The sequence below is a fragment of the Somniosus microcephalus genome, chromosome 13, assembly GCF_052327205.1.
Source record: "Somniosus microcephalus isolate GS21.2 chromosome 13, FLI_Smic_1.0, whole genome shotgun sequence".
NCBI classification, from domain to species: Eukaryota; Metazoa; Chordata; class Chondrichthyes; order Squaliformes; family Somniosidae; genus Somniosus; species Somniosus microcephalus.
The window spans coordinates 1,555,814-1,567,609 of NC_140999.1; the positions used below are offsets into that span (position 1 = coordinate 1,555,814).

At 49.9% G+C, this 11,796-nt stretch overlaps 1 protein-coding gene across 1 annotated transcript in view; it reads right to left on the reverse strand.

Moving 5' to 3' along the window:
* LOC147107949 (proteinase-activated receptor 3-like) overlaps positions 1-7,572 on the reverse strand; it is a 29,708-nt gene extending 22,136 nt beyond the window's left edge. The window contains exon 1 of the mRNA XM_086004318.1: positions 7,231-7,572. Coding sequence (XP_085860444.1) covers positions 7,231-7,432 — 202 coding nt within the window. The 5' untranslated portion in view covers positions 7,433-7,572. The remainder of the gene's footprint in view (positions 1-7,230) is intronic.
* Positions 7,573-11,796: the final 4,224 nt, after the last annotated feature.

An 11,796-nucleotide genomic window follows, 5' to 3' on the forward strand; every position in this document is an offset into this window, starting at 1 on the left:
ATTACCTGGCCGGAAAACGATTTACCCTTCTCACTGACCAGCGTTCAGTTGCTTTTATGTTCAATAATAAGCAGAGGGGCAAAATCAAGAACGACAAGATCTTGAGGTGGAGAATTGAACTTTCCACCTACAATTACGATATCTTGTACCGGCCCGGGAAACTCAATGAGCCCCCAGATGCTCTATCACGAGGTACATGCGCCAACGCGCAAGTTGATAGACTGCGGACCCTCCACAATGACCTCTGCCACCCCGGGGTCACCAGATTCTGCCACTTCATTAAGTCCCGCAACCTGCCCTACTCCATCGAGGAGGTCAGAACTATGACCAGGAACTGTCAAATCTGTGCCGAATGCAAACCGCATTTTTATAGGCCAGACAGAGCAAGCCTGATCAAGGCCACTCGCCCCTTCGAGCGCTTGAGCATCGACTTTAAGGGGCCCCTCCCTTCCTCTGACCGCAACGTGTACTTCCTCAACATTGTTGATGAGTACTCCCGTTTCCCGTTTGCCATCCCTTGCCCAGACATGACCAGTACCACGGTCATCAAATGTCTGAATGACCTCTTCGCTTTGTTCGGGTTCCCCAGCTATATACATAGCGACCGGGGCTCATCTTTCATGAGCGACGAACTTCGTCAGTACCTGCTCGCGAGAGGTATTGCTACAAGCAGGACCACCAGCTACAACCCCCGGGGGAACGGCCAGGTGGAAAGAGAGAACGCGACGGTTTGGAAGGCCGTCCTCTTAGCCTTAAAATCTAAGGGCCTTCCGACCTCTCGCTGGCAGGAGGCCCTCCCTGCGGCGCTCCACTCCATCCGGTCACTGCTTTGTACTGCCACTAATGCCACCCCTCATGAGCAAATGTTCATTTTCCCCAGGAAGTCCACATCGGGAACCTCGCTACCGACATGGCTGACTTCTCCTGGGCCCGTCCTACTGCGGAGGCACGTGAGGACCCATAAAACGGACCCCCTGGTCGAGAGGGTGAACCTCCTACACGCCAACCCCCAGTATGCCTATGTGGCATACCCAGACGGGCGGGAGGACACGGTCTCCATACGAGACCTCGCACCCTCGGGCGCCCCTGAATCACCACCGTTATTATCCACCACTTCTCCCAACCCAACCCCTGTAGACGGCATGCCGGAGCCCCAGGACCCTTCGTCGACCACTCAGACACCAGACTCGACGTTGGATACTGCAGCACCGCCGCCGCTGCTACGACGATCAGGACGGCATACAAGGCCTCCTGATAGACTTACCTACACGAACTTTTAGTACACTTCACCCCGCCGGACTCAATTTTAAACAAGGGGTGAATGTGGTAAACCACTGTTATTGTTTTCATTGTTGTTCACTACTGTTATCGTTATTGCACATTGTTACCTCTTGCTACTCACTGTGTACCAATGCATGCCTCAGCTGGCTCCGCCTACATGACCTGGTATAAAGGTGGCTGCCCGGCAACCCACTTCCTTCTTGGAACCAGTCGTCCACGAGAGGCATGCGCTGTTCTTTATTTAATAAAAACCTTTTCATTACTTTCCTAATTCATCGCCTTTTATGGAGTAATTGATGAGCATATCAGTAAGAAAGACAGGGGCTAACATGAAAGGCCACATCCATAAGATGTGGTCAAGATGACTGACCTTTGAAGACTAAAAACAACTCAGTAGAGACAGGATGTCGAGTGTTTCAAACTGCCCTTAGAGCTTTGTTATAGAGTCATAGAGTTTTACAGCACAGAAAGAGGCCCTTCGGCCCATCGTGTCTGCGCCGCCCATCCATCCCTGTCCAGTCTAATCCCATTTTCCAGCATTTGGTCCATAGCCTTGTATGCAATGGCATTTCAAGTGCTCATCCAAATGCTTCTTGAATGTTGTGAGGGTTCCTGCCTCTACCACCCTTTCAGGCATTGAGTTCCACATTCCAACCACCCTCTGGGTGAAAAAGTTCCTCCTCAAATCCCCTCTAAATCTCCTGCCCCTTACCCTGAATCTATGCCCCCTTGTTATTGACCCCCCCACTAAGGGGAAAAGTTCCTCTTTATCTACCCTATCTATGCCGCTCATTATTTTGTACACCTCAATCAGGTCCCCCCTCAGCCTTCTCTGCTCCAAGGAAAACAACTCCAGCCTGTCCAGCCTCTCTTCATAGCTGAGGCGCTCCATCCCAGGTAACAGCCTGGTGAATCTTCTCTGCACCCTCTCTAAAGCAATCACATCCTTCCTATAGTGAGGTGACCAGAACTGCACACAGTACTCCAGCTGTGGCCTCACCAGCGTTTTGTACAGCTCCATCATAACCTCCCTGCTCTTATATTCTATGCCTCGGCTAATGAAGGCAAGTATCCCATATGCCTTTTTAACCACCTTATCTACCTGCTCCACTGCCTTCAGGGATCTATGTACATGTACACCAAGGTCCCTCTGACCCTCTGTACTTCCTAGGGTCCTACCACTCATTGTGTATTCCCTTGCCTTATTTGTCCGTCCAAAATGCATCACCTCGCACTTTTCAGGGTTAAATTCCATTTGCCACTTTTCCGCCCATCTGACCAACCCGTTTATATCGTCCTGTAGCCGGAGGCTTTCCTCCTCGCAATTTACCACCCCACCAATTTTCGTGTCATCTGCGAACTTACTGATCATACCTTTTACATTCTCATCCAAATCATTTATGTAGATCACAAACAATAAGGGACCCAGCACCGATCCCTGAGGTACCCCACTGGACACAGGCTTCCAGTCACAAAAGCAACCTTCGACCATCACCCTCTGCCTCCTGCCACTCAGCCAGTTTAGGATCCAACGCGCCAAGGCACCCTGGATCCCATGGGCTCTTACCTTCTTGACCAGTCTCCTATGCGGGACTTTGTCAAAAGCTTTACTGAAGTCCATGTAAACCACATCCACAGCATTTCCCTCATCCACCCCACTAGTCACCCCCTCGAAAAATTCGATCAGATTTGTTAGACATGATTTACCCTTGACAAAGCCATGCTGACTATCCCCGATTAATCCTTGCCTCTCCAAGTGGAGATTAATTTTGTCCCTCAGAATTTTTTCCAATAATTTCCCCACCACAGATGTTAGACTCACTGGCCTGTAATTCCCTGGTTTATCCCTGCTACCCTTCTTGAATAATGGTACTACGTTAGCTGTTCTCCAGTCCTCTGGTACATCCCCTGTGGCCAGAGAGGTTCTGAAAATTAGTGTCAGAGCCCCTGCAATCTCCTCCCTTGCCTCCCACAGCAGCCTGGGATACATCTCGTCCGGGCCTGGGGATTTATCCACTTTTTGGCCCGCTAAAACCGCTAGCACCTCCTCCCTCTCGATGCTAATATGTTCGAGTATGTCACAGTCCCCTTGCCCGATTTCTATGTCTGCATCGTCTTTCTCCATAGTGAACACAGATGCAAAAAATTCATTTAAAACCCCGCCTACATCCTCTGGCTCTACACACAGATTGCCACTTTGGTCCCTAATGGGCCCTACCCTTTCCCTGGTTATCCTCTTGCCCTTAATATACTTATAAAACATCTTAGGATTTTCCTTTATTTTGCTCGCCAGTGTTATTTCATGGCCCCTCCTCGCCCTCCTAATTTCTTTTTTAAGTATGCCCCTGCACTTTTTATACTCCTCTAGGGCTTCTTCTGTCTTTAGTCTTTTGTAACTGCCAAAAGCCCCCCTTTTATTTCTAATGCATTTTTGTATATCCCTTGTCATCCAAGGTTCCCTTTGCTTGTTGGTCCCACCCTTGACCTTTACAGGAACATGTTGGCGTTGTACTCTCTCTATTTCCCTTCTGAAAGTCTCCCACTGTTTTGATGTGGATTTTCCTATAAGCAGCTGCTCCCAGTCCACTTTGGCCAGATCCTGCCTTATCATATTAAAATCGGCCTTCCCCCAATTTAGAACCCTTATTTCCGGGCCGTCTTTGTCTTTTTCCATGACCACCTTAAATCTCACCGAATTATGGTCACTGTCGCCAAAATGCTCTCCTACTGACACTTCCACCACTTGCCCGGCTACATTCCCCAGAATTAGGTCCAGTATCGCCCCCTCTCTTGTAGGACTTTCTACATGTTGGCTCAAAAAGCTCTCCTGGATGCACTTTAAGAATTCTGCACCCTCTAAGCCTTTCACACTCTGACTGTCCCAATTTATATTGGGGAAGTTGAAATCCCCCACTATTATTACCCTATTATTTTCGCACTTCTCTGAGATTTGCCTACATATCTGTTCCTCTATCTCCCCCTGACTGTTTGGGGGCCTATAGTACACTCCCAGCAAAGTGCTTGCCCACTTTTTGTTTTTAAGTTGTACCCATATGGCCTCATTAGAGGAACCCGCTAATATATCATCCCTCCTTACAGCAGTAATTGACTCCTTAATTAATATTGCAACACCCCCTCCCCTTTTACACCCCCCTCTGTCTCGCCTGAAGATTCTATACCCCGGAATATTGAGCTGCCAGTCCTGACCCTCCCTCAACCATGTCTCCGTGATAGCAACAATATCGTACTCCCATGTGTTCAACAACAACTTCAGTTCATCCACCTTATTTGCAAGACTCCTTGCATTAAAATAAATGCCTTCCAGCCCTGCCATATTCTCTTTTGCCTTCACATATTTGCTCTGCCTTCCCAGCTGACTTGTTTTTCCCTCTGTATTTGGCCGTAAATCACCCCCTACTATAGCTCCACTCTGTACCCCAACCCCCTGCCAAGTTAGTTTAAACCCTCCCCAGCAGTGCTAGCAAACCTCCCCGCAAGGATATTGGTTCCCCCCTGGTTCAGGTGTAAACCGTCCGACTTGTACAAGTCCCACCTTTCCCAGAAGCAGACCCAGTGATCCAGGAAACTAAAGCCCTCCCCCCTGCACCATCCCTTTAGCCACGCATTCATCTGTTCTATCTTCCTATTCCTATACTTACTAGCACGTGGCACCGGGAGTAATCCAGAGATTACAACCTTTGAGGTCCTGCTCCTTAATCCTTCACCTAGCTCCCTAAATTCTTGCTGCAGGACCTCATCCCTCTTTTTACCTATGTCGTTGGTACCAATGTGGACCACGACCTCTGGCTGTTCACCCTCCCCCTCCAGAATGCCCTGCAGTCGCTCAGTGATATCCTTGACCCTGGCACCAGGGAGGCAACTGGGTCACATTCCAAGTTATCTTTTAATCAGCATTCAGCAGTTTGAGTGAATGATTGAGGAGGCAGCTTACACACGTTTACCTTAGGACATGTAACCCAATCCGTGAAGGTGCATGCGGGCCAAGATCCAATCAGGTTGCAGGAATGAATTGTGCATGAGGCTGCCATGTGTATTTTAATGTATAAAAATATAGTGTTTGCTGTAACTATTTGGAGAAGTCTCCTGGCACGCCAGTAGAGATTGTTTCCCCACTGGTGTAATAAAGACAACTTGACTATCGATCTGAAAACCTTGTGTGGCGTGTTGGTTTGAAATACTCTACAGCAGGGTTGGCCATTCCACACGTGTAAACCAGTGCGAACTGGCTGGCTTTCTGTGGAAAGCATCACAATATTATTGATATAAAAACAGCAAATGCTGGAAATACTCAGCAGGTCCGGCAGCATCTGTGGAGAGAGAAACCGAGTTAACGTTTCAAGTCGATGACCCTTCGTCAGAACTGGAAAAAAGCTGGAGATGGAACAGGTTTTTAAGCAAGTGTGGGGGCAGGGAGAGGGGGGAGGGGAGGAAAGAACAAAAGGGAAGGTCTGTGATAGGCTGGAAGGCAGGAGAGATTGAGAGATGGTGCGAGGCAAAAGGAGATGGTAATGGGACAAGTTAAGAAACAAAGGATGGCGCTAGATGAAGTGTAAATGGCACTGGCAGAATGATCGACAGCTGCCACGTGAGAGAGAGAAGAAAAAAAAGGAAAAAAAGATCGGGGCCGAGGTTATGGTCTGAAATTGTTGAACTCGATGTTGAGTCCAGAAGGCTGCAAAGTATCTAATCGAAAGATGAGGTGCTGTTCCTCGAGCTTACGCTGAGCTTCATTGGAACAGTGCAAAAGGCCGAGGACAGAGAGGTCAGAGTGGGAGTGAAGCGGAGAATTAAAGTGACAGGCCCCCGGAAGCTCGGGGTCACCCTTACGGACTGAACAGAGGTGTTCCGCAAAGCCTTGCCTTGCACCATCTCTCAATCTCTCCTGCCTTCCATCCTGTCACAGACCTTCCCTTTTGTTCTTTCCTCCCCTCCCCCCTTTCCCTGCCCCCACACTCGCTTAAAAACCTTTTCCATTGATGTGCCAAATAACTGCCTGAATCCGTAAAGTTAAAGCTTAAACTGAAGGCTTTTATTAAGTAAGAACATGGCATCAAGTTAACACAGTTCATCACCGACCCAGCCCTTGGTAGAACATTCCAGAAGAGGGGCGGGGCTAGGGAGGAGCATTAGTGGTTCCCCGGTGGAACATTCCAGACATTACAAGTACAACAACAACAACAACAATACAAATGCCAGAACACAGAGTTATTTCATCACATCCATCTCCAGCTTTTTCCAGTTCTGATGAAGGGCCATCGACCTGAAACGTTAACTCTGTTTCTCTCTCCACGGATGCTGCCTGACCTGCTGAGTGTTCCCAGCATTTTCTGTTTTTTATTTCAGATTTCCAGCATCCGCAGTATTTTGCTTTTGTGTTACAATATTACTGATTCAGTCTTCACTAGATTTCTTAACCAGCAGAGGTCAGGGAGCTGGGCTCCATTTCCCTGCTGATTTCTGAGGCTTCTCACTGCTGAGCTGAGCAGACACGGAGCTCAGACCCAAATTTCGGTTCCACAATGAACTTAAACTGCAGCTTTAGAGACACTTAGAATTGTTTTTTTTAGATTCATACCCTATTCTGATGAGAAAGGATGGCACTTTCTGGTCGAGTAACAGTCTCTTAATATTAATATATTTTTGTTAAGATCCTTCACTTTAGTCACACACAGTCTGCGATTGTGTCGAGAAGATAGAATATTTCACACCGAAAACGCTGCACAGAATCCCCCACATAGGATACTTCAGATAGAAAATGCTGGATAGAATAATTAGGATAGATTACTTGTTGGAATGACGTGTCCAGAAGTGAAAGTTTGTTAATAGATATGCTTCTGAATAGAAATTTTCTTTAGTTTATAGGAAAAAACAGAATTATTTGCATGCAGTAAAAACAGAGTTAGATCAGAATCTAAATACCTTCCGTACCTTTTGTGGCGTGGCAGTTTATGAAACAACTCGCCAAAGCAAATAACACGAGTGTCTGCAGCGACTTCATTCTCAGTGTCCTGGTTCTTGGCCGCGAGGGTAGACAGAGTGACAGGCAGCGATATAACAGGTACGACAGCAAAATACTGCAGATGCTGGAAATCCAAAATAACAACAGAAAACTCAGCAGGCCAGGCAGCATCCGGAGAGAAAATAGAGTCAATGTTTCTGGTCACAACCCTTTGTCAAGACTGAAGAAGCACAGGAAATGAAGTAGATTAAAAGGCCAGTGGGGGCTGGGAGAGAACAAAAGAGAAGTGAAGAGACATTAAGAGGTCTTCAAAACGAGACGAGATGGTGATAGGATGTAACAGGAACCGGCAGTGACTCAGGCCGAGAACAATGTGACCTCAGCAAACCACAGCCCTGCTTACAGGCTCACCCACAACCCATGAAACTCCGGCCTGGGACTGGCTCTCACACAGGGGGGAATCCAAACTGCATCTTATGATCCTGTCAATCCCCACACTTCACACCTTTCTCTCTCTTCTCTCTTAGGCAGTCCCTCGGAACCGAGGATGACTTGCTTCCACATTAAAAATGAGTTCTCAGGTGACTGATGAGTCCAATGTGGGACCGACAGTGTCTGTCACAGGTGGGGCAGATGGTGGTTGAAGGGGTGGGTGGGGTGCTTGGGTTGACGTGCGCTCCTTCCGCTGTTTGCGCTTGGCTTCCGCTTGCTCCCGGCAAAGAGACTCGAGGTGTTCGGCGCCTTCCCGGATGCTTCTCCTCCACTTTGTGCGGTCTTGGGCCAGGGATTCCCAGGTGTCGGTGGGGATATTGCACTTTTTCAAGGAGGCTTTGAGGGTGTCCTTGATAGCGTTTCCTCTGCCCACCTGGGGCTCTCTTGCAGTGTCGGAGCTCCGAGTAGAGCGCTTGTTTTGGGAGTCTCGTATCGGGCATGCGGACAATGTGACCCGTCCATCGGAGCTGATCGAGTGCGGTCAAAGCTTCGATGCTGGGGATGTTGGCCTGAGCGAGAACACTGACGTTGGTGCGCCTATCCTGCCAATGGATTTGCAGGATCTTGCGGAGGCAGCGTTGGTGGTACCTCTCCAGTGCTTTCAGGTGCCTGCTGTACATGGTCCATGTCTCTGAGGCATACAGCAGGGCAGGTATCACTGCTGCTGTGTAGACCATGAGCTTGGTGCTGGGTTTGCGGTCCTGGTCTTCAAACACTCTCTTCCTCAGGCGACCGAAGGCTGCACTGGCACACTGAAGGCGGTGTTGGACTTCGTCATCGACATCTGCCCTTGTTGACAGTAGGCTCCTGAGTTATGGAAAGTGGTCCACGTTGTCCAAGGTCTTGTCGTGGATTTTGATAATTGGGGGGCAGCACTGTGTGGCGGGGGCAAGTTGGTAGAGGACCTTTGTCTTACGGATGTTTAGTGTAAGGCCCATGCTCTCGTACGCTTCGGTGAAGGTGTTGACAATGGTTTGGAGTTCGGCCTCAGAGTGAGCACAGACGCAAGCGTCGTCTGCATACTCTAACTCGACGACAGAGGATGGGACGACCTTGGATCTGGATTGGAGGCAATGGAGGTTGAACAGTTTCCCGTTTGTTCTGTAGATTGGCTCCACTCCAGTGTGGAGATTACTGAGGGCGAGATGGAGCATTGCAGCCAGGAAGAGCGAGAAGAGCGTTGGTGCGATGACACAGCCTTGCTTGACCCCGGTTCGTACGTGAATTGGGTCTGTGGTGGAACCATTGGTCAGGATCATGGCTTGCATGTCGTCGTGAAGCAGGCGGAGGATGGTGACAAACTTTTGAGGGCAGCCGAATTTGAGGAGGGCACTCCATAATCCCTCATGGTTGACAGTGTCAAAGGCCTTTGTGAGATCAAAGAAGGCCATGTACAGCGGTTGGTGCTGTTCCCTGCATTTCTCTTGTAGTTGACGTGCGGTGAAGATCTTGTCCATTCTGCCCCTTAGTGGGCGGAATCCGCATTGCGACTCTGGGAGGAGCTCTTCAGCCACTGGGAGAAGGCGATTCAGGAGGATTCTAGCAATGATTTTCCCTGTGGCAGACAGCAGGGAAACTCCTCTGTAATTACCGCAATCGGACTTGTCACCTTTCTTGAAGATGGTCACAATTACGGCATCTCTGAGATCCCCTGGCATGCTCTCCTCCTTCCAGATAAGAGAAATTAGTTCATGAATTCGCGCCAGTAGTGCTTCTCCGCTATGCTTTAGCACCTCAGCGGGGATTCCATCTGCTCCTGAGGCCTTGTTGTTCTTTAGTTGTCAGATGGTCTTTTCAACCTCATGCCGGGCTGGGGTTGTGCTGAGGTGGTGGCAGGTAGCATGCTGCGAGATGGAGTTGAGGACACTCACGTCGAAAACAAAGTCTCGATTAAGGAGATCTTCGAAGTGTTCCTTCCAGCGGGCACTGACTGCCTCTGTCCTTGATGAGTACCTCTCCGTTCATGGCCTGCAGTGGGGTAGGGCCTTGGGTGCTTGGGTTGTAGATGGTCTTGACTGCGCTGAAGAATCCATGCATGTCGTGGTTGTTGGCTAGCTGCTGGATCTCCTGCACTTTCTCCACCCACCAGCTGTTCTTTAGGTCGCAAGTTTTTGGTTGGACCTCAGCATTCAGGCGTCTGTAGAGCTGCTTTCTTGCTCTCGAGTTGTGTTGCTGTTTCCAGATCAGGAATGCCTTGTGCTTGCGGCTTATTAGCTCCTGGATCTCTTGGTCGTTCTCGTTGAACCAGCACACATCTTTATATAACTTTTAGATCACTGTCTGTGGAACCGGCCAATTAGACTAATTTCACACTTTATTTTTTTTACAATGACCTTGGGACACTGGTGTTTATCGGCCATCGCTGGTTACCAGGAGGACCCCAGCAGTCGGTTACTAACAGGCAACGTGTCCTGGAGGTCAATGTTTACTTTTGTTCTCAGAAAATAATTTTCAAATAGGTGATGGAGTTATTATAAAAGCTGGCATTAATGGCCATGCTGTTTAACATCACCCAGTGTGTAGGGATGGATCTTGAGGTCATCAGCGTGAAGTCTCTGGTGGGAGTCTGGCGGGAGATTGGTGCAAATGGCTAAACATTACATTGGAAGATCAGGAAATCCCGTAACATTTCTCCCTCATTTTCTTGTGGGTTTTAGAATCGTGTTTTATTACGGTAACATCGTTCAGTGCCAGCTGAGCCCACCTGTGTCCCAAACCAGTAATAAATCAAAGATCCCCACCATAGAGAGTAGCAAGGTCCCAGTTCCATCTCTGCTGATCCCAGCACTGCTGCACCACTGGGATCAGTGTCCAGTGACTCCTGCTGGAGATGTGCATGCTGGGGCAGATGTGCATGCTGGGGCAGATGTGCATGCGGGGGCAGATGTGCATGCTGGGGCAGATGTGCATGCGGGGGCAGATGTGCATGCGGGGGCAGATGTGCATGCGGGGGCAGATGTGCATGCGGGGGCAGATGTGCATGCTGGGGCAGATGTGCATGCTGGGGCAGATGTGCATGCGGGGGCAGATGTGCATGCTGGGGCAGATGTGCATGCTGGGGCAGATGTGCATGCTGGGGCAGATGTGCATGCGGGGGCAGATGTCAGGTGCAGACAGGATCAGATTCAGCTGTGCTGTTCTCGCACATGGAGTGAGGTACCAGAAGGCTCCTGACCCCACGGGCGCTCCTGTACCCCAGCAGGAATCTGTGCCGGGAAGGGAGGGGAAGACTGAATGGAAATGAGTGACAGGATAAGAGTTTGCATAAATGAGACAGTGTAATCATTGTGCTCGAGGTCACAGACCGGCTATGGCCCATTCAATTCAACCCAATTTGCACAGAGGCAGAACAGAGACTGCAACCAATCTTAGTCTCCCTCAGGGTCGAGTGTCAGTGCCTGGTGTCAGGGTCAAATGTCAGAGTCTGGGTTGAGTGTCGGGGCAAGGGTTGAGTCTCAGGGTCAGGGTTGAGGGTCAGGGTTGAGTGTCAGGGTTGAGTGTCAGGGTCAGGGTTGAGTGTCAGGGTCAGGGGTGAGTGTCAGGGTCAGGGTTGGGTGTCAGGGTCAGGGGTGAGTGTCAGGGTCAGGGGTGAGTGTCAGGGTCAGGGTTGAGGGTCAGGGGTGGGTGTCAGGGTCAGGGGTGAGTGTCTGGGTCAGGGGTGAGTGTCTGGGTCAGGGTTGAGGGTCGGGGTGGGTATCAGGGTCAGGGGTGAGTGTCTGGGTCAGGGTTAAGGGTCAGGGGTGGGTGTCAGGGTCAGGGGTGAGTGTCAGGGTCAGGGTTGGGTGTCAGGGCCAGGGTTGAGTGTCAGGGTTAGATGTCAGGGTCAGGGTTTGGTGTCAGGGTCAGGGTTGGGTGTCAGGGTCAGGGGTGGGTGTCAGGGTCAGGGGTGATTGCCTGGGTCAGGGTTGAGGGTCAGGGGTGAGTGTCTTGGTCAGGGTTGAGGGTCAGGGGTGGGTGTCAGTGTAATGTATGTACCTTTAAGGGGGGAACTATTTTTTAGAGCTCATGTATACTGTAGTACCAGCAGTGACCACACCTGTATA